Here is a 23,817-nt window from a genome sequence, read left to right as displayed (position 1 = left end):
CAGCGGTAGTGAGGTTGGCCCAGGATTGGACATTGTTTCGTTCTGCTGTGCATGGAGTCGCTATGAGTCGGTTCCGACTCCATGGCACCTGACAACAACAACAACAATATAAGGGCTGAGTTTGAATCTAATTCTTCAGTGCCTGATCTACAGGAAGTACTTAATGTGTATTAAGTACTTAATGGTATACCACTAAGTTGGAATATTACGTAGCCAAGTGCATATGAAATCAAATCAAGGGAAAAATAACTCACACGACATATGGATTACATCTATAGAAAACCTATGGAGGCATATTGTTAATATCAAGGGGTCGGAGAAAGCTACCTGTCACATTTGCACAGCAATTTAAAAGGCGTCCTTATACATACTTACTTTGATTCTCATAGCAACCCTGCGAAGGACGCACGATAAGTATTATTCATTCGTTTTACAGGTGAGGAAACCAACCTACAGAGGCTAGGAATGCTTGACGAAGGCGGAGCCAAGGAATCCTGGCCTGTCTCCAAGTCCAAAGAGCCTCCCTGCCACCATTCCACAACTGTGGTTGGCGTTGAGGGTCTCAGTTTTCTTTCCCTCACCTATACTACTTGTGCAAACGGAGCCCAGAAACACTAACTGCCGGAAAGGGGCACGGTTTTGGAGTGGTGCCGGTGCTAGCCGGGGGTGGACCTGCGTGGCCCCGCAGGCCCGTCTGCCCTAGTCATTGCTCCGTCCCGCTCAGTCCCCGCGACCATAGAGACGGGAAGTTTGGCCAGAGCGGCTCCCCGAGGTGTAGTGCAGCACGGTCCCCGCCGCAGACCCCGAAGGGCCGCACTCGTGCGGGCTGGCGGAATGACCATAGCGCTGGCGTTGAGGGTGGTCGCGGTGTTGGCAGCCGCGGTGCTGGCCGCAGTGCTCTTGGAACACTACGGCCTGGCCGGCCAGCTCTCGCCACAGCCTCAGCCCCGTCGCTCTTGGAGCCCGCAGCCCGCGCCGGGCTCGGGAGACAACAACATCTTCTGGGGTCTGCAGGTGATGCGACGGGAGCACCTGGCGGGAGGTGGTGCTGAGCGGGTGCAGACACGGAAGCTGGGCGATTTCTGCAGGGGTGTTGCCCGCGCTGATTTGGCCTCCAAACCCCGGGCTGGGGGCCTCAGTCAGGTTGCAGCTCTGGAGTCTGTCTAGTCCCTGCAATGCCTGGGCTTGGTCGGTCCTTCCCTGGGGGCGGTGGGGTTGGGGGAGAGGGTGGGTGATACATTGTTCTCTTGCTGTTTTTCTTTCCTCGGGAGAGAGCAGCTTGGTAGCCCCTGACAATTGCTGCTGCTTTCTTCCTGATTCAGATTATCTCTGTTTAATACCTGCTTTCGGCAGATATCCGACATTCACTTGAGCAGGTTTCACGATCGAGGCAGAGCGGTAGACTTAGAGAAGTTCTGTTCTGAAACTATTGACATCCTGCAACCAGCTCTCGTCCTAGTCACAGGTAGGGAGGAGTACCGTGCTGCCGTGTTGTTCTGTGGCTCGGATGGTAGAATGCTAACTAGAGCTGCAGATTTTCACTTTGGGGGACACACAGTCCAGGTGAGCCTGAGGTAGAGGATACCTATGGATCTGAGTCAAGATCCAAGCCAAATAAATGATTTGTCGTAGCACAGTTTTGTCCATGTGATGTCTGCTACAGTTGTGTTTGATTTTTGTTGTTGCAGTTCTGGATTTGAAAAAGAATTAGGGAAAGCCCTTTTATCCACAAATCAAAAGTTCTCTCATTTTGCTAACGTTTCCAATTTCTTTACATTATTACTCAATGTTATGTTGTCAGTTGTTTGAGGCTCAAGTAAGTTGGAAGTTTTTCTACATTCTTTAGTACTACTTCCTGGCTTGGGTTCCTTAGACTCTCCAAAGCCCTAACCATTCGCTCCCAAACTCTGTTGGAGGAAAGGAAACTAAAGAAACATTTATCTTGTCCACTGGGAACTCATTTCCCACCCTATTAAAACACTCCTTCTGATATGATGGAATTATCAGTCCACATGGTATGGAATAGCCCCAAATTCAAAAGTTCTGTCCCGTTTCCTAGAGATTTCGGCATTCCATTGTCCAAACTTTCTCATCCACATTGCTTCTTGCTGTAAAACTAATTCATAGATCACATATCTTGATTTGGGTTTGAAAATATGGCTGCTATAGATATTAGACACTTAACCAAAGTGATGGAATTTCTAGTAAAAGATTTTCATTTTTTTTTTCAGTCTCAGGATGCATTTTGTACTGCTCTCTTTAAAGGTATTTTTTGACAACCCATATCTAGTATCAAAGAAGGTTGAATAAGAACTTACTAACCTATAACAAGCAAAGCCTTTGCTGAGATAATCTTGTTATTTTAGATGGCTTGTTTTAGATGTAGATGGATAAATATGGAGGTGATGCTTATACATGTTGAGTACCTTATGTATCTTTGTTTATTTATGGTGTTTGCTTTATATTGTGATTCAATTCTTATAAATCTACAGGAGACCTGACAGATGCCAAAACCGAGGACAAGTTGGGATCCATGCAACATGAAATAGAATGGCAGACTTACCAGGGTATTCTAAAAAAGACAAGGGTCATGGAAAAAACCAAGTGGCTAGATACCAAAGGAAATCATGGTAGGAGTCAAGACCCAGATTTTTTTTCTCTTTGGAAACTTAGATTCTCTAATTTAGATTGTAAAATTGCAAATGGGACATTGTAACAAGTTTCTAAAATATACTGAAGGCCGCAACTCTGAAACACAGCTATAATCTATGACAGAAAAACTTCAGATGCCATTGTTGTTAGCATCTTAAGTTAAGAGTCAGTATGGTCCTTTTTTCATTACATTGGAGAAAAACTTCTATCAAAACCTATTTAGATCATATGAAATGAAATAAAGATACAAAAGGATAAATATTATATTATTTCTTTTATATGAAAGATGTAGAGCAGGCAAATGCATATGGACCCAAATATCTAAAGTTATTCGTGGTTACCAGGGGTGAGTAGGAGGGAGTAGGAAAAGGAAATTCGCTGCTTAGGAACACTAACAGAAAAAGAGGTGAATAGTAGTGATGGTTACACAACATGATAAGCACAATGTCACTACATTGTACATGTAAAGAATGTTGAAATAGCAAGTGTTTTGTTAAATACATATGTATCACAATAAAAATCAAACAAGAAAAAAACTCAGGTAGGCAGATGTTTAAAATAAGTATACGTTTTGCTAAGTGAAAGAAACCCAGAAACCTACATACTATAAAATTCCATTTTATGACATTCTGGAAAAGGCAAAACTATAGGTAGAGGATACGTTTGTTACCAAAAGTGGGAATCGAAGGAGAAGTTAACTGTAAAAAAGTACCATAAGGGAAATATTTGGGGTGATCGAACTATTCAGTGTCTTAATTGTGGTGGACACATGACTATTTTTCAAAACTGTATACCACAAACAGTGAATTTTGTTGTGTATAAAATCTAAAAATTTTCAAAAATCTAATATATATGGGTTGTTGTTGTTGTGTAGTGCTGTTGAGTCGGTTCCGACCCATAGCGACCCTGTACAGGGTTTCCGAGGAGCAGCTGGTGAGCTTAAACCGCCGACCTTGCAATTCAAACAGCTTTGCAGTCTGGTGCATTAACCCATAGCGCTGCACTAGGACTTCATAGCGACCCTGTATGGGGATAATATTTATGGGTAGAAAAATGTACATTGAATATATTTATTAATATATATATATTAAAACAATAATATAATTCTTAAGACCATTGTTGCTGTTTTAGTAAAAAAAATTGTCTCTTCCAGATCCTCATGGTAGATTTGTTTATTTTATAAAGGTTGATTTTTTCATTGGCTAGTAATGTACTTCATTTTATTATTCATTGCTGATGAGTTGTTTGTTTTTTTCTTAAATGATATCGTTTTAAATGATAATTCTACCTGGTGAAATGCATACCTGTTGGCTTGATCAGAAAAATGCCCTCTTAGTAAATTGTTCTAAGCAGCTTGTTGTTAAGTGCCATCAAGTCAGTTCCAACTCATAGGTGACCCTGTAGAGGATTTCCAAGGAATGGCTCATGGACTTGAGCTTTGACCTTGCTGGTAGCAGTCCAGTAATTACTCTGCAGTGACACACCAGAACCCCTCTAAGTAGCTAGGAAAGTTAAAAATAGGATATGGGGCCTACAAATTTCTCTGGTACATTTACATTTCCCCTTTATTTTTTTTTTTTTTACTGATCCTATCAATATAAGTCAAAATCTTTTGCAACAAATATCAAATTTGTGTATATTAAACAAGATTTTGAAGCTAAGCTACAGACTTCTTTATTTCAAGTTATGAATATCAAGAAGATTCTTATAATCAAATATTTTGGATAGTCTTGGAGATCACAGGAAAATAATTTAACTTATATAGGCATACATGATTATGGTGTTTATATATTAAGACAGGGAGAGAATTAATATTTATTATGACTTAACTATAACCCAGAGTTGCTCTATTATTTAGCAAGAAGATTGCATACATGCTAATATTTCTTTTGGTTTAAATTGGATTACAGTGTACTCTCTAAGATTATTGTAAATATAGTGGATTCTTGGAAATCAAAGATGACAGATGCCAAAACAAAGGACAAGTGATAAACAAGTGTAGTTATTGAAATCAGACAATTAAGCTCTGTGATATTATGTTTTTAGATAAGTGTTTTGTGATGTCCTTAACCATACTATTTACCATTATATAACTCCTTTCCCACTGAATCTTTTTTGAGATTTAAGAAGACATTGACTTTTTCCCTGTTATCCAAGTGATAGATTGTTTAGAACCACTTGACCTGGATCCATAAATTAGGCATGAATCCACTTCTTGCTGGCTTCCAGAGTCACATGATGAAAACAATAACAACAACTGTTCAAGTTGATTTATTCCAAATACTACATAATTCAAAGTCCCTATTTTCCCTTCAATGATCCAGCTGGTAGAGTGAAGGACTGTAGACAGACAGCATATGTGTGAATATTCTTAGGTCACTGATTTGATTCCGGCTCAAAGAAAGTTCATGACATTTGGAGTCCTAGTGTAATGCTGTAGTATAAGCACTGGACTGCTAATCACAAGGCCGGTGGTTCAAACCCATCAAGTGCTCCTCAGAAACCCTATATAAGATCGCTCTGAATCAAAACGAACTAGATGGCACTTAGCAATAACATTTCCCACCAGTGTACTTGGCACCTTAAATAAATTTACAGATAATCTGAATTCTGTTAAACTGTCAACTTTTTAAAAAATATAATTCTAATTGATTGACATGCTATCATTTAAAGTGCTGTAGAAAGAATTGTCGTGTTTTTTTTGTTGTTGTTTTCTGTACTCATTAACATGTTTGCTTTTCCTTTTTAATATAGATGCATTCAACATTCCAAGTCTCGAGAGTGTTGAGAATTATTACAGGTAATACAATAGACAACACCAGCAACTATGAGTAGGGTTTGTGCTTCAAGGAAGGTGCAGTCAATTCATTGAATGAATGAAAACATTCTTTAACAGATAAAATTTCAACAAATTGCCTGTGGTAATTTAGAAAAGGAAACTTCCATTTTTTAGTGATAGATTCAGCTCTTGTTTATTTGGACTTTTTCTTTCCTTTATTTCTTTTTATTTTATATAGGTGAAGATTTTTTGTTGACAAATGGTACTTTTAATGTATCATCCAGACCTTTTTTTCTCTTACATCAGAGCTTATCAGTGTTCTAAAGTTAGTGGGTTTTAGGAATTTTAAGATACCGATTCCCTCAACTTTGAAGGTGGCTGAAGAGCCCAGTTGGCCACCCCTGTTTACATTATCCTTTCATTCTAGTATGCCATACAAATTTTTCTTTGTTTTCATGGATTGAAAAAGGCTGGGGAACTCTGAGTTAGAAAAGCAGTTCCCTCGTATAAATGAGTTGGGATTCTTCGTTTGGTTGTAATTTCACTTTCAGTTCTGCTTTGTTCTACACTGTCAGTTAATCAGTAGCAAGTATTTATGGAGAGCCCTTTACTAATTAGGTCATGAGTCATGGTAGTGTGGTGGGTTAAACAAAGGTCAGTGGTTCAAAGTCACCAGCCACTCTGCAGGAGAAAGATGAGGCATTCTGTTTCCATAAAGATTTATAGCCTTTAGGCTTACTAACTAAATACTGTGAAGGATAGAAGAGCTAAAAAAAAAAAACAAAAAACCATATATATATATATATATATATATGGTATCTATCTTAGTCTAGTTAAGAGACATAGAATTGTTTAGGACGCAATTAGAAAAGTAAATGAAAGAATGGCTGATGAAATGCTAGATAGTGTGGTGTATGCTGTAAATCACGCTGAGAAATCAGTAAAGGCAGAGATCAGCATGGGGTGATTTTAGGGAAGACTTTACGAAGGAGTGAAAACCACATCCAGTCATACAAGATGTGTACCATTTGGAGAAAAGATGCTGAGGAGTATCTTTTAAGCAAAAAGATCAGCCTGAAGAGTTTTAAGAGCTAGGATCAGCCATGGGGGACAGTAAGGAAAATGTGGGCACTAAGGAAAATATCACCAAAATGGAAAGTCTTGTTGAGGACTGGTAAGACATTGTATATGTTCTTTAGAGCCAGGAATAGAAGTTTAGATGTGGTGGTTTATAGTTCACAATCTAGTGCAGATTCTTAAGAAGATAAATAACAATGAAAACAGTTTTGTTTTTTTAAAGGTAATCTTAAAACAATAGAGAGAAAGAACAAACTCAAAACCCACTACCATCAAGTTGATTCTGACTCATAGCAACCCTGAAAAGAGAAAAAAATAGGGGTAAAAGGGCAAAAAAGGGGTGGTGGTGGTGATGGGATGGGGTAGATGGGAGTTACGGAGACCTAACTGAAGAGTTCTGCAATAATATTCCAGTCATGATATGGGAAGGGCCTGAAATGAATAAAAGACACACTCATTTGTACAGAATTCTTGTATAGTAGTGATACCAATTTGAGGATGATAGGTCAAATGTTGTTGTTAGATGCCATCAAGTCAGTACCAACTCATAGTGTATGCACAGCAGAACGAAACACTGCCTGATCCTGGGCCAACCTCACTACTGTTGCCACGCTTGAGTCCATCAATGCTGCCACTTGGCCAATCCATCTTGCTGGGGGTCTTCCTCTTTTTCTCTGACTCTCCACCTTACCTAAGGCAAATAGTATTGATTAACTAACTGAATTTATGCAATTAGAACTGATGTAACTTGAAGGAGGAGCTTGCTCTTTTTCATTAATATGAAAAAGGTAAAGCACAGAAAGAAAATCTCCTTTTACTACCTTGTTATTTAGCTATGAACAATTTGTATCTTAGATGGTGAAGTGGGACTAGAGTTAAAGACATTTTCAAAGGAGAATTAATAGGACTTTGACTTTGACTGGTTATTGCAAAAGTAAAATGATTAACCATTTTAAAGTTTGTTACCATTATAGTTTGCTTGGTGGTGGTTAAGTGCTGTGGAGTTGGTTCCAATGCATAGTGACCTTAAATAGGGTTTCTGAGGCTGTAAATCTTTGTTGTTGTTAGGTGCCATTGAGTCAGTACCGACCCATAGCGACCGTATGCACAACAGAACAAAACACTGCCCGATCCTGATCTGACCTCACTACTGTTGCCACGCCTGAGTCCATCGATGTTGCCACTTGGCCAATCCATCTTGTTAGGGGTCTTCCTCTTTGTCTCTGACCCTCTACCTTACCAAACACGATATCCTTCTCCAGTGACTGGTCCCTCCTGACAATATGTCCAAAGTATGAGAGATGAAGTTTGGCCATCCTGGCCTCCAAGGAGCACTCTGGCTGTACTTCTTCCAAAACGGATCTATTGGTTCTTTTGGTAGCCCATGGCACTTGCAATATTCTCCTCCAACACCATAACTCAAAAGCATCAATGCTTCTACGTTCTTCCTTATTCACTGTCCAGTTTTCACATGCATATGAAGTTACTGAAAATACCATGGCTTGGGTCAGGCACACCTTAGTCCTCAAGCTGACATCTCTGCTCTTCAACACTTTAAAAAGGCCTTGTGCAGCAGATTTGCCTAATGCAATACATTGTTTGATTTCTTAACTGCTGCTTCCATGAATGTTGATAGTTGATCCAAGAAAAATGAAGTCCTTGACTACTTCAGTTTTTTCTCCATTGATAAGAATGTTGTTGATTGGTCCAGTGGTGAGGATTTTTGTTTTCTTTACATTGAGATGTAATCCATACCAAAGGCCGTGCTCTTATCTTCATCAGTAAATGTTTTAAGTCCTCTTCACTTTCAGCAAGCAAGGTTGTATCATCTGCATATCGCAGGTTGTTAATGAGTCTTCCTCCAATCCTGATGCCATGTTTTTCTTCATAGAACCCAGCTTCTTGGATTATTTGCTTAGCATACAGGTTGAGTAGGTATGGTGAAAAATTACAGCCTTGTTACACACCTTTCTTAATTTTAAACCATTCAGTGTTCCCATGTTCTGTTCAAACAACTGCTTCTTGGTCCAGGTACAGATTCCTCATGAGCACAATTAATTGTTCCGGAATACTCATACTTTGCAATGTTGTTCATAGCTTGTCATGACCCACACAATGGAAAGTCTTTGCGTAGTCAATAAAGCACAAGTAAACATCTTTCTGGTATTCTCTGTTTTCAGCTAAGATCCATCGGACATCAACAATGATATCCTTCATTCCACAGCCTCTTCTGAATCCGGCTTGAACCACTGGAAGTTCTCTGTCAATGTATGCTTGCAGTCGTTTCTGTATTACCTTTAGCAAAACTTCACTCACATGGGATATCAAAGAGATTGATGATTTCTGCATTCCATTGGGTAACCTCTCTTTGGAATGGGCACAAATAAGGATCTCTTCCAATCAGTTGGCCAGATAGTTGTCTTCCACATTTCTTGGCATAGATGAGTGTGTGCCTCCTGTGCCGACTCACTTTCTTGAAAGATTTCCATTTTTATTCCATCGATTCCTGGTGCCTTGTTCTTTGCCAATTCCTTCAGTGCACGTTGGACTTCCTCCTTGAGTATCATTGGCTCTTGATCATATGCTACCTCTTGAAATGGCTGAACATTAACCATTTCCTTTTGGTATGGTGACTTACGGGAACAGAAACCTCATCTTTCTCCCACAGAACAGCTGGCAGTTTTGAACTGCTGACCTTGCGGTTCACAGCCCGATTCATAACCAGTACGCTCCCAGAGCTCCTTATGTTTTACATCTAAACACTTAAATTTTGTCTGATTTAACAAATGGTATTTTGTTATTACAGAAATGTTAACCTAAAGGGGGAAAAAAATTTCCAACAAATCTAGAAGGTAAATCTTTATTTTAAGAATACCTCATTAGAAGGTCAAAATTCAGTATTCAAACCATGCTAAAATCAACTATTGTATATTTTAGCATTTGGTTTTAAAGAATCCTATCTTTTTAAGATGGTTAAATTTTAATGTGTCAAAACATGTATGAAAGGAAAAAAAAAAAAAAAGACAAAACAACATATGTGAAGTTATAAATTTCCAAAGAATAACTCTGAGGGTAAAATACACAAGAAAAAGTATAAATAATAAAACATCAATGAAGGTAAAAATATCTGGAATAGAAATTTAAAAAATACTAAGAAGAGGCAATAAAACTAATTGACGTTGACTACTTTTTGAAAGTTAATTTTAATGTCTATGAAGATATATTTACATATATATTTGATTTTGGTATATTTGATGGCTATTGTGACTTAAAGATGAGGCTTTCTGCTCCCATAAAGATTTAAGATTTACAGCCTTGGAAACCCTGTACAGGGCCGCTATGAGTCAGAACCGACTCCATGGCACATAACAACAACTACAACAAATTGTGACTTAAATAAAGGAGCCCTGGTGGTGCAATGGTTAAGTGATATCTGCTAACCAAAAGGTCAGCATTTGGAGTCCACCAGCTATTCCACCAGAGAAAAACCTGCTGTCTGCTTCCATAAAGATTATAGCCTTGGACACCCATGGGGCAGCTTCACTCCGCCCTACAGGATCTCTATGAGCACATGTAAATTATAGCACCTTAATTATATATTACTTTTTTTGCATATTAAGTTTTAGAAGTTTATTTTTATATGTGCTCTTAGGTAAAATATCATTTAACACACTTATATAAGATACCAATTTTCCTTATAATATTCGGACATTTGAATATTATAGATATGCCCCCAATATGATCTATTTTTTCCTTCTCATTTATACAATGAATACTTGAGTACCTACTCTGTGTACTGTGTTACCCTGTCCTGTCTCCCTGTTTTATTTCTCCTTTTTTAATACCTTTTTAACACTTAAGGTAATGAGGACTTTTGTGACTGATACAGACTCTATGTATGCTATCATCATATTTTTATTTTATTAATTTTAGTAATGGAAAAAGATATACTGACCAGACCCAAACCTAAGATTTTTCTCCTGGCCATCTTGATGACTTCCTCTTTGTAAGACTTTATTGAGAAGTAAGCCTATGCTCCTTGGAAACCCTATACAGGGTCGCAATGGGTTGGATTCAACTCGATGGCACTTAACAACAACAACAATCTGTACATGGACCAAGAGGCAGTTGTTCGAACAGAACATGGGAACACTGAATGTTTTAAAATTAAGAAAGGTGTGCAACAAGGTTATATTCTTTCACCATACTTATTCAACCTGTATGCTGAGCAAATAATCCTAGAAGCTGGGTTATATGAAAAAAATGCAGCATCAGGATTAGAGGAGGACTCATTAACAACCTATGATATATGCAGATGATACAACCTTGCTTGCTGAAAGTGAAGAAGACTTAAAATATTTACTGATGAAGATCAAAGAGCACAGCCTTTGGTATGGATTACATCTCAATGTAAAGAAAACAAAAATCCTCACCACTGGACCAATCAACAACATTCTTATCAATGGAGAAAAAATTGAAGTTGTCAAGGACTTCATTCTTCTTGGATCAACTATCAACACTTATGGAAGCAGCAGTCAGGAAATCAAACGGCATATTATAGCAGTAGGCAAATCTGCTGCACAAGACCTTTTTAAAGTGTTGAAGAGCAAGGATGTCAGCTTGAAGACTAAGGTGTGCCTGACCCAAACCATGGTATTTTCAATAACCTCATATGCATGTGAAAGCTGGACAGTGAATAAGGAAGAGCATAGAAGAATTGATGCTTTTGAGTTATGGTGTTGGAGGAGAATATTGAAAGTATCATAGGATGCCAAAAGAACCAACAGATCTGTGTTGGAAGAAGTGCAGTCAGAGTGCTCCTTGGAGGCCAGAATGGCCAAACTTTGTCTCTGATACTTTGGACATATTGTCAGGAGGGACCAGTCACTGGAGAAGGATATCATGTTTGGTAAGGTAGAGGGTCAGAGAAAAAGAGGAACACCCCCAGCGAGATGTATTGGCCAAGTGGCAGCATCAATGGACTCAAGAGTGGCCACAATAGTGAGGTTGGCCCAGGATCAGGGCCGAGTTTCATTTTGCTGTGCATAAGGTTGGTACTGACTCAATGGCATGTAACAACAAACCACAAGTCCTGTTTCACCCTAGATGGTGCAAATATTAACACACTAGACTACTAACCAGAAGGTTGGAGGTTTCAGTCTTCCTAGAGGTGCCTTGGAAGAAAGACCTTGCAATTTACTTCCCAAAACTCAGCCATTGAAAACCCTGTGGAGCACAGTTCTCATCTGACGCACACGGGGTCACCTGAGTCAAAACTGACTCCTTCGCAACTGGTACTGGTAGTCCTTTTCCGAGAATAAAGACATATTGTATCTTACTATACCAAGGACTCTGCTAGACTCTGTGCCCATAATAAGTACCATTTCACTGAATTCTTACTCATTCCTTTTGGAATGGTTAGTAGATTGCCTAGAATAGTTTTCCTACTTCTCTTGTATTTAAAATGACATTTTCAAAGAAGAGAAAATTGTCGACACTCCTCATAGTCAGTCTGTGCTTCTAATTAGTACCTAACTGTTTGCATTATCTAGGATCTCCTGTAGATCAGAAAATTTTCTTTTCAGAGGTAGGCTAAACCTAATGTGATATTCAGGAAAGAACCAGAATTCGTTCTGTCTTTAAAAGAAAAAAATTGTGTTTAATGTGAAAGTTTACACAGCAAATTAGATTCCTATTTACCAATTTCTACACAAATTATTCAGTGATAATAGCTTACATTTTCCACAATATATCATCATTCTCATTCATTTTATCTTGGTTATACATTTCCAGTTCTCTCATTTCCCTGCGCCCTTTCTTTCTTGATTTTTCTTTAGAGTATTTTTGACCATTTGATATCCTATAGGTGACTTTTTCAAGGAGCACTTAACTCTTTAATTTATGGGCTAATCTGTTTTTTTAACTAAAAGGTGACCTCACAGGATAATTTTGGTTTATGGTTTAAAGAGTATCTCAAGATTTGATAGTCCCGGGGAGTCCTCTAGTCTCAGCCAGTCCTGTAAATTTGGGCTATTTAAGAGTTTTGGTTCTGTACATTTCCCCCCCTATTCATTCTGGTTTTTTTGTGATTTTACTGACACTTTGCTGCCTTTTTTTTTTTTTTTTAGGAAATACTCTGCTGTACGCAGGGATGGCTCTTTCCATTACGTCCACAGTACTCCTTTTGGCAACTATTCTTTCATCTGTATGGATGCCACCCTCAATCCAGGGCCCAAGAGACCCTATAATTTCTTTGGAATTTTAAATGAGGTACAGTAAAAATGTCACTTCCCTCTATAGCTTGCCTATTAATTTTTTTCTCCAACACATGTAGTTCATATAAAGTTATCCTAAGTTAATAAATTATATACAAATGCTTGAGAAAAATTATGTTATGGTACAGGTATGGTTAAAGGCAGCTACTGCTACTTCAGCACTGTTATGACTATCCCTGGTCTTGCCTCAAAATCTGGAAAATAGTATGTTTTATTTATTTAGTAAAACTGTATTAAATATGTACTAAGGAGTCCTGGTGTGGCACTGTAGGATAAGCACTGGACTACTAACTGAAAAGTTGGTGGTTCAAACCGACCAGCTCCTCCTTGGAAATGCTATACAGGATCTCTATGAGTAGGAACCAACTCCATGATGCTTAACAACAACAACTAGGTCAGGATACACTTTGCAAGATGCAGGGTGTAAAGTTTTATGTTCTGTATTATATATTCCTAAATCGCCATAACTGCCACTGCTAACTAATAATACAATTTATTATAAGAAAAGGACAACCTTTCCCCTCTCTCTTCTGCGCTGCCTATGGAGGAGGCGGCCATCTTGATCGGCATCATGGCTGCCCTCAGACCCCTGGTGAAGCCCAAGATTGTCAAAAAGAGGACCAAGAAGTTCATCCGGCACCAATCAGATTGTTATGTCAAAATTAAGCGTAATTGGCGCAAGCCCAGAGGCATTGACAGTAGAGTGCGGAGAAGATTTAAGGGCCAGATCTTAATGCCCAACATTGGTTATGGGAGCAACAAGAAGACAAAACACATGCTGCCCAGTGGCTTCCGCAAGTCCTGGTCCACAGCGTTGAAGAGCTGGAGGTGCTGCTGATGTGCAACAAATCTTACTGTGCAGAGATTGCTCACAACGTCTCCTCCAAGAAACGTAAAGCTATCGTGGAAAGAGCAGCCCAGCTGGCCATCAGAGTCACCAATCCCAACACCAGGCTGCACAGTGAAGAAAATGAATAGACAGCCTGTTTTTGAGTTTTATTTGTGCTAAATAAAAGCATAAAAGCGCTGCCAAAGAAAGAAAGAAAGAAAGAAAGAAAAGGACAACCAATGAAGTAGGATAAGTTTCCTTTATAGTAGATTTGGCAAGGATAAATGAAAATTGTTGGGGAATTAAAACAGGAAAGTCACATCTGAGAACTTTCATTATATCTTGATATAACAAATGCCCAGTTGTTAAATAGTTAATGAGCAGGTACCCATATATAGGACATACAGAAGGGCTTCAAAAAGATCCTGGAAAAGTGGAATAAAAAAGTAATGGAGGTAACCATCATCCATCCAGTAGTGCTGGAGTGGCAGCGGCAGTGGCAGTGGCAGCTGGGGATGGCGTGAGGTAATGTTACAGGGCAGTGGTGGCCACAGTAACAACAAGATGATTTGTGGATACCCGCTGTTGCTGCCACTGCTGGGCTGGGTGTTTTGTTTGCAGAGTTTTTACAAATATAGACATTGGTATAACCACTACCACATTCAAGACATAGAGCATTTCCATCACTTCACAAAAATTCCTTTATGCCACTTTATAGTCTTTACCTCCAGTCCCAGGGAACCATTAGTTTCTGTCATTTGTAGGTTAGTGTTGCTTGTTTGAGAGTTTTATTTAAATGAAATCATTCAGTATGTACTCTTATGTCTAGCTTCTTTTATTCCTTTGTGCAATATAATAATATTTCTGAGACTGTAATATGGTGGCATTGGACCTTGCCTAAATTCAGGAGAAGATCACCATAAGCCCAAAGCTGATCTCTGTGAGGTGGAAGTCAGACATACCTCCACTCTCCAACCTTATTACCAATTCAGACACCAGCCATCCTCCCCATGGCACTCTTTATTTCTCGACTGGGTTCAACAATTCTTTACAATGGCCACACAAAATTTATAGACCATACTCACAATTGTGAGTTTATTAGGAAAGTAACAGGAGTCTTGGTGTGGCACTGTGGGTTAATATGCTGGACTGCGAGGTCCATTTGAACTGCAAGTTAGGCAGGTCTAGCTGCTCCTTGGAAACCCTAAACAGAGTTGCTATATTAGTCGGAATTGTACTAAGAACAACAACAGGTTATAGCTAGGGATCAGGATCAACTTAGAAGTAACAGAACAACTCTAAAGACAGGATATAATTTGTCATTTAGGATAGCTTCTGACCTTTCAGTTGCTTCTTCACCATCCTCACTCTCAGTCTCTGGCCTGCTTGGGCAAGTGTTACAGCTCTTTAGCAGTTCTGAGAAGTGCCCAGAGTACTCCACTCCTCTAGGAAACTGCTGAGCTCTTTTGCTCTGTGGGTTAGTGAGCACACTGCAGCTGTCTGCAGGTTCTGTGTCACTGCCATCTCAGGCTGCTTCCAGTAGTACAGCTTTCTCAGCCTCCTGGATTTAGGAGGTTCTCAGCTCAGGGATCTTGGGTTCAAAGAACGTGCTCTGCTTTCAGCTCTTCTTGATGGTAGTGCAGTTGTCTTCAGTTTCTATAGGATTGACTCATTTAAGCCTGGTGTAATGGCAAAACTGAGCAATCACTTTTGCCGATAACAAGCACCTCATTTGCATATTAGCTGTCCAATCCCTGCAAGAGTTTTATACATGTTATTTGCATAGTACTACAGGGTCGCTGTGAGTAGGAACCGACTCCATGGCACATAACAACAACAACAAGCCAATCATTTACACTACTAATCTGTCAGTTTGTCATACTGTGGTAGCTTGTGTATTGCTGTAATGCTGGAAGCTATGCCACTGACATTTTAAATACCAGCAGGGTCACCCATGGTGGACAGGTTTCAGCAGAGCTTCCAGACTAAAACAGACTAAGATGAAGGAGTAGCTACTGAAAATCTTAGGAATAGAAGTGGAATACTGTCAGATATAGTGTTTGCTGGAAGATGAGTCCCTCAGCTTGGAAAGCACTCAAAATATGTCTGAGGAAGAGCTGCCTCCTCAAATTAGAGTTGACCTTAATGACATGTAAGAAATGTTGAAAGAAGATGGAAGGAATACACAGTAATCATACTAAAAAAATTGGTTGATGCTCAATCAGTCACGGAGGCAGCATATGATCAAGCTACACTGAAGGCACTGGTGAAAAACAAGGCTGCTAGAATGATGGAATACAAATAGAAATCTTTCAACCAAGTGATGTAGCACTAGAGCCACTCACTTGTCTATGCCAAGAAATTTGGAAAACAGGTACCTGGAAGAGATCCATATTTGTGCCCATTCCAAAGAAAGGTGGCTCAACAGAATGTGGAAACCATCAAATAATATCAAATAGTATCATATGCAAGTAAAAATTTTGCTCAAGATAATTTAAAAATGGTTGTAGCAGTACATTGACATGTTGCTGCCAGAAATTCAAGCTGGATTCAGAAGAGGATGTGTACAAAGGGATATCATTGCTGATGTCTGATGGATATTGGCTAAAAGTAGAGAAAACCAGTTTACTTGTGCTTTATTGATTATGCAAAGGCATTTAACTGTGTGGATCATAACAAACTATGGATAACATTGTGAAGAATGGGCATTCCAGATCATTTCATAGTGTTCATGAGGAATCTGTATGTAGTTCAGGAGACAGTCATTCAAACAGAGCACGGGAATATTGAATGGCTTAACATCAGAAAAGGTGTGCACTAGGCTTGTATCCTTTCACTATTCTTATTCAATTGTGTACTGACCAAATAATCTGAGAAGAATGTGGTGGAAGAAGAAGGATTGGAGGAAGACTGTTAACCACAGATGACATAATCTTGTTTACTGGAAGTGAAGAAGCTTTAAAATACTAACTGAGATAAAAGAATACAGCCTTCAGTATGGATTGCACCTGAATGTAAAGAAAGCAAAAATCCTATAAATAACATCATGATAATTGGAATAAAGATTGAAGTTGTCAAAGACTTCATTTTGCTTAGATCCACAATTAACTCTCATGGAAGCAACAGTCAACTAAGCAAAAGGACATAGTTCATTAGGCAAATCTGCTGCAAAAGACCTTTTAAAGTGTTAAAAAAAACAAAAAACAAAGCTGTCAGTTTGAGGTCTAAGGTGTGCCTGACCCAAACCATGGTATTTTTAGTTGCCTCATTTGCATGTGAAAGTTGGACAATAAGAAAGACTGGAGAAGAATTGTGCATTAGAATTATGGTGTTGGTGAAGAATATTGAAGGTAACGGGGACTGCCAGAAGAAGGAACAAATCTGTCTTGGAAGTGCAGCCAGAATGCTCCTTAGGATGGTGAGACTTTGTCTCTCAGTCTTTGGACATGTTATAAGGAGGGATCAATCCCTGGTAAAGGACATAATCTATGGTAAAGTAGAGCATCAGAGAAAAAGAGGAAGTACCCCAAGAGATGGATTGATATGGTGGCAGCATCCTCATTATTAACTGTAATGTATTCATGGCTGAAAAAATTAATAGTGACTTCTTTATTTATCAGTTTTCTTCTCTATCAAATGGAAATAGTACCTGACTTGCTTTTTGAAGAGAGCTATTATTAGGATTGAAAAAATTCTTCTGTATGGAAAGAGTTTGAAACGTATAGAGGTCCATGCCAGTCATTAGTTATTAGACCCAATATAATGATTGTAAAATTTCAGGGAAATTGTTTAATATGTTGACCCCTCTGAAGAACAGATTTCAGCCTGAGTCCTAGTTAAAGACCCTCCTATTTTTCTCCCACTTCAGAAACAAATGGAAGAGCTTTTCTTATTGGCCAAGGAAAGTAGTCGGAGCAACCATACTATTTGGTTTGGACATTTTACAACATCTACTATCCTTTCTTCTTCACCAGGAATCCGGTCACTGATGAAGTAAGACAGGTTTTTAAAATTAAAATCAATTGTTTTTAATTCATTGATGTTGCTCTACATACCTTGCTTTCCTGAAAAGGCATTTTTATTAGGTTGACATCACAAGTTCTCTTTTATCATTTATTCAATTTATTTTTATTGGTTAGTTCAGCTACAGCTTATTTCTGTGGACACCTACATACACTTGGTGGACTGATGCCTGTTTTACACACCCGACACTCCCAAGGTACTTTGGAACTTGAGATAGGAGACTGGAAAGATAACAGAAGGTAAGGAAACTACCTCATAAAGTAGAACTTGCACATGTAGGTTTTGCTAAAGCAATGATAGAGTCTTCTTACTGATATCACAGTTTCAGTTAAGGAAAAACTTGTGGATTTTTGTTGGGTTTTATTTATTTATTTATTTTGCTTGCTTGTTTTGTAATACATGTATCTAGCAGTTTTTGTTTTATGGTAAATTTTGCTGCAGCAATGATGTTTGCCATATGTTGCATCAAGTAGGAAATAATTCTCAAACTCTAGTGTATACATAAATTATGAGGAGCTCTTTAAAAATGAAAATTTCTAGGCCTTACCTCTAGTGATTTCAATTTTGTTAGTCTGGGTGGGCTAGGGTCCAACCAACTACATTTTCAAAGCCCTTCAGGTGGTCTATGGACCACACTTTGAAAAACATTAAAATCAAATTTGTCATTGCTTCCATGATTTTATACCTACCATTCTAGTTATTGTGATGTCAGTGATACAAGTTCTTTAGATAGTTGATGGTGGTGGTGGTGATGTGCCGTGGAGTCGGTTCCAACTCATAGCGATCCTGTACAGGGTTTCTGAGGCTGTAAATCTTTACGGGAGCATAAAGCCTCATCTTTCTCCCATGAAACAGCTGGTAGTTTCGAACTGCTGACCTTGCAGTTCGCAGCCCAATTCATAACCACTACACTACCAGACCTCCTGATAGTTGATAGTTGACATTATTAAGGATAAAGCCCTTTCAATAGAGAACATAACATTTATTAAAGTCACATTATTAAGTGCTGTGGAGTTGGGTTTGACTCATAGTGACCATGTATAGGAATTCCAAAGCTTTAAATCTTCGAGGAAGCAGAAAGCCTTATCTTTCTCCTATAGGGTGGCTGGTGGACTCAAACTACTGACCTTGTGGTTCATAATCCAGTGCCTATCCTATAGAGCCACCTTGCCTACATTAAAGTTACATAGTATAGTTATATATTTTAGCTATGTATATTTTTAAAAGCTAGCATTTTATCTGAAGTTTTACTGAAAATACCTAACCTTTTCTTGCCTTTGTAAACATTCAAATTATATTAGTTAAAATAAGACAAAATATATTTTTGCTTTTTATTGTGGTAAAAAGGTAACAAAAGAGTTGCCATCTCTAGTCTTCACATGTCTAGTTCAGTGACATTATGTTCATCATGTTGTTCAACCATCACTATTAACCATTTCCAAATTCTTCCATCACCCTTAACAGAATTTCAGTGACTTGTAAGCACTGAAAATAAGGGCAGTTTAAAGAACGATAGTAAAAAACCCCAAAAACCCTGTTAGTAGATTTATAATATTAGGGTAGGCATTATTGTGGATGCAAATAAATCCGAAAGTCTCAATGGTATAACACAGCAAAAGTTTATTTTTTTTTATTCATGTAAAATTCAATGTGAGTCAGGGCAACTCTCTTCCATGGGTGGCTCAGGGATTCTGGCTTTTTCTGTCTTCTAATGGTACTAGCTGAACACTTTGATTCCAGAGCAGGGAAGAGATCATAGAGAAGACATAGCTACTGTTTAGGCCACTCTTTAGTGTGATACATACATGTCACTTCTGTTCACAGCCCATTGACCAAAAGTAGTTACATGATCCCAGCCTAATACCAGGGAGACTAGGAAATGCAGGAGAGTGTGTGGACTATTTGGTGAGCACTATTGTTTCTGCCACAATTAATCACTGTTTCCCTCCATTCTAAAAATCAGAAAATATAAAACTTTGTTTAACCACTTATGAATATTTTAAACCTTTCATCATACATTTGGAAAATCAAAACAACATTAATTTCTGTGAAATTATAGAAATAAAGGTTTAAAGGACATATGAAAGAGATCTTATGTGTTCATATCAATAATTTTAGTATTTTCTATATCACTGTTGATGGGAGGAAGAATGTCAGGCGTTAGGATTTGATGACTGTCTTAGATTCCAAATAATCTTAAGGTATTGAAATAAACTAATTCAACAAGCATTTTTTTAAAATAGTGTGCTCTATGTACCAGGCGTTCATATTGCCTCAATCAGATACCAGTAAGATGTGTCAAGCATAAAATGATTGCAATAAGAGAAATGATATCACTTGTTCTGCATTCAAATTCATGATGTAAAAAAGCACTACTTTTGTATTTTTACATGTTTCATATATTATTCCATGCCCTCTTATAATATGAAGTTACTAAATTATCTAACTATGTTTTGTTTTCTAGGTACCGGATCTTTGCTTTTGATCATGACCTTTTTAGCTTTGCAGATTTGACCTTTGGCAAGTGGCCTGTGGTTCTCATCACCAACCCTAAATCACTCCTCTATAGTTATGCCAAAAATGAACCACTAGAAAGACTTCTTCACTCAACACACATCAGGTATGTAGTAGCTTTTCAGAATTTATTCTCAGTTTGATATTGATAGAGAATACTGTGTCTACATTTCCATGTGAAAGCTCCACTAAAGTTTTGCTAAACAACTTCAACATTATATAAACCATTGTTTTGTGAATGCTAAAATATATTTATATTTTCAAACTGATGACATTGAAAAAAAATCATGCAGAAGCCCTACTATTATTATTTTGGTGTATTTTTTTCTAGCATTTTATATGCATGTTGTACAATGTTGTAATCATAATACACATATTCCTTTATATTCTACTTTCAAAAATTCACATGATATATTGAAATTTTTTTCATCCTTCTACATACTCTTCCAATAAAAAGCTGTATAAATCTTGTGCAAATGAAAATTCAGTTGGCACATGAGTATGATGATATAAATAGAGTCTTACGAGGAATAACAGCCTGCAAGTGTAATGGTACTCTTTTTAAAATATTCTTTTATTTTGAAAAGTTATACAAAATATAAGTTATTGGAAAATCAAGTGATAAGATTATAAAGTATGTAGGATTGTATTTCCTCCTTCTCATAGAACCATGGAGTCCTGTAGAATAAGCACTGGGCTGCTAACCACAAGATCGGCAGTTCAAACCCACCAGCCAGTCCTCTGAAACCTTGTTCAATGTTGCTATGAATTAGAACTGACTCAATGGACATAACAACAATAGAACTACTAACATTTTTGAATTTTCCTTCTCGGGCCTTCTCTTTTAGGAATGTTTTTATATAGTTGTAGTCATAGGGCACAGTCTACTCTACTGCTTTTTTCCCCCTCAACATTGTATTGTTGCTAGATTCACTTTATAATGATTATTTTAGTAACTGCCTAACATTCCACTGAGAGATTATATCATTAGCCATTTTCCTTATTGGTAAGCCTTAAAATTGTTTTTTGGGAATGATCACTGCTACATATAGATGTATTCTTTCATTTGAATAATTTCTTTAAAATAGAGTTCTACATGTAGAAATCTAAGTAAAAGTGTTTAAATTCCTTTATGACTATTGGTAAAGATTGCCCAGTTACTTTTAAAACAGAGCCACTAATTTATCTTACTAAGCAATATGAGGGCCAATTTCACAGCACTCCTATTATTGGATATTATACTTTTAGAAAGGGTTTTAAAAGTTTATTTTTTACTAATAGAAGTTTTCACTAAAGTAAAAAAAAAGATACCATGTTCTTAAATTTATATAATTTTGGTTATTAGTGAAGTGGGACATACGTCTTAGGCTTCTAATGGGAGTTTGATATCAGATTTATTATATGACATATCCAGGCAGTTATGTTGGAAACCAAGTGAGCAGATGGTAGGCTTAATTAACAGGAGTAAACCAGGACTTTAGGAATTTTTTCATAATGAACTTTAGATCTACACCATTTGGATTTGTCAAAAGAAAATAGATTTTTCTTTCTAAAAAGTATAAGAATAGTTCCTAATTTCTCAGTAATTCAAGTCTGCTGAATTGTACAACCCCAAAAATCACCATTCAGATAGAAACCAGAATCATGTGAGTAGTGGTCCCTACAATTTTACATTGTGATATTGTTGTTGTTGTTAAGTTCCGTCAAGTCAGTTCTGACCCATGGCGACCTGTATAGGATTTCCGAAAAGCAGCTGGTGAGCTTGAGCCACTAACCTTGCCGTTTAAGCCAACTTTGCAGTCCAGTGCATTAACCCACAGCGTCACACCAGGGCTCCTAGTTCTGTTTATATCTTTTCCAGATTTAATAGAGCTATTCTGCCTTATAAAAACTATCACCTAAAACCCTGCATTTTTTGTGTTTCCATTTTAGAGTCTTGACCTTTTCCTCATCCGCCATTATTTCTGTCACAGTTAAGATTGATGGAGTTCACTTAGGACAGGCTCTTCATTTGTCAGGTCCTATTTTCATATTAAAGTGGAATCCCAGAAACTACAGTAATGGAACACACAGCATAGAAGTAACTGTCCAGGTAAGCTAGTAATTTTCAATATGCTATATAAACAAGCAGGCTATATTCACATTGAACTCTGATTAAATCTATGGCCATATCACCTGAACACTCCTGGTCCCAACTAAACTCTGTTTAGGGCTTTACAGTCAACTGATAAAGATGAAACTAAGTTTAGATAATTTCTTTTAAAATTCAACACATTATATCTAGTGTATTATAAAGGTGGACATTATCTAGGTAAATATGTAGAGACAGAAAGTAGAATAAGGTTACCAGGAGCTGGGGAAGCCTGGACTAGGGAGTTGCTGTTTAAAAGGGAATTGATTTCCTGTTTGAGGTGATGAAAAAGTGTGATGGTTACACAGCAGTTTGAATGTATTTATACCACTGAATTGTACACTTAGAAATTGTTAAAAAGGTAAGTTTTATGTTATGTATTTTTTACCACAATAAAAAAACTAATGAAAAATGTAGTTATTCAGATATAACAGAAAAGTTATTGACAACACTCGGAGCATTATAAATATTTGAATGGAACTATCATAGAGAGAAAGATCAGGCTTTCTACTCCCGTAAAGATTTACACCCTCGGAAACCCTGTACAGGGTCGCTATGGGTCGAAACCGACTCGACGGCACTTAACAACAACAACAACAACAATCATAGAGAGTTTCTTCTCTGTTGTGTTTACAACTAGGATTCTGCTGGAAGAAGAAAGACTGTTAGTCATGTATTTTCTGTTGAGGAGAATCTTCATCTCACTTTTGATCCACTGGCATCATTTATTCTCCTGACTGACCACTATATTGTGGTAAGTGAATCCCACCAAATGTTACATGGGTTTTTACTGGTTTTGGTAAATCCAAAGTTCTAACTAGTATGGCCATGTACAGAGAAAGCTGAACCTTATAAATAAAATTAGATTTTTGTTACAAAGAGGCTTCAAAAATTTGTGCCATGAGATCAGCAGAACTAGATGATCTCTGGCTACCGTCACCAACTGCTCTGAAAGGGATCACATTAGAATGTCCTGGATAGAGTGGGAGAAAATGTGAAACAAAACTCAAAATCATAAACTGGACCAGGCTTACTGATTTGATAGAGACTATGGCTCTTAGTCACCCTTCAGGTCTGGATCTGAACTCACCCTTGTGACTTAACTTCCAGCTAAGCAATAGATAAGTATGTAGGGCGACAGCAACACTAGTGAGGTGTGCACACCATAGAATGGTCAACCATTCAAGATAAAAAAGGAAGCATTTACCCAAGGACAACATTCAGAAGGGTTGGGAAAGAAGGAGGAATGAAAATAACAAATACAGGAAGGAATTGGGAAAAGTGATGTTATACTGAAGGGATTGAAATCACTGAGATAAAATAAAGTGAATTATTTATTGAATGTGAAACTGATGATCTGCTCTGTAAACCTTCACTCAAGTCACAAGTTAAAAAAAAATGTGCAAAAATTCCATTATTTTTTAAAAATCTTTTATTGTGAATTATTTAATAGTTTACATGGGAGAACATTAGCTTTACATTCATCCTATTGTATATCGTTTCATTGCCATGGTTACAATCCCCTCCATGCATCATC

At 37.8% G+C, this 23,817-nt stretch overlaps 1 protein-coding gene across 1 annotated transcript in view; it reads left to right on the top strand.

The window, feature by feature from the left end:
• Positions 1 to 834: 834 nt before the first annotated feature.
• TMEM62 (transmembrane protein 62) overlaps positions 835 to 23,817 on the top strand; it is a 50,635-nt gene continuing 27,652 nt past the window's right edge. The window contains exons 1-10 of the mRNA XM_006831725.1: positions 835 to 1,014; positions 1,354 to 1,465; positions 2,493 to 2,630; positions 5,407 to 5,452; positions 12,637 to 12,778; positions 17,481 to 17,605; positions 17,752 to 17,874; positions 20,100 to 20,255; positions 22,082 to 22,241; positions 22,921 to 23,034. Coding sequence (XP_006831788.1) covers positions 835 to 1,014; positions 1,354 to 1,465; positions 2,493 to 2,630; positions 5,407 to 5,452; positions 12,637 to 12,778; positions 17,481 to 17,605; positions 17,752 to 17,874; positions 20,100 to 20,255; positions 22,082 to 22,241; positions 22,921 to 23,034 — 1,296 coding nt within the window. The remainder of the gene's footprint in view (positions 1,015 to 1,353; positions 1,466 to 2,492; positions 2,631 to 5,406; positions 5,453 to 12,636; positions 12,779 to 17,480; positions 17,606 to 17,751; positions 17,875 to 20,099; positions 20,256 to 22,081; positions 22,242 to 22,920; positions 23,035 to 23,817) is intronic.

This window comes from Chrysochloris asiatica, unplaced genomic scaffold (assembly GCF_000296735.1).
Source record: "Chrysochloris asiatica unplaced genomic scaffold, ChrAsi1.0 scaffold00004, whole genome shotgun sequence".
NCBI classification, from domain to species: domain Eukaryota; kingdom Metazoa; phylum Chordata; class Mammalia; order Afrosoricida; family Chrysochloridae; genus Chrysochloris; species Chrysochloris asiatica.
This window is presented reverse-complemented; position numbering and strand designations above follow the sequence as displayed.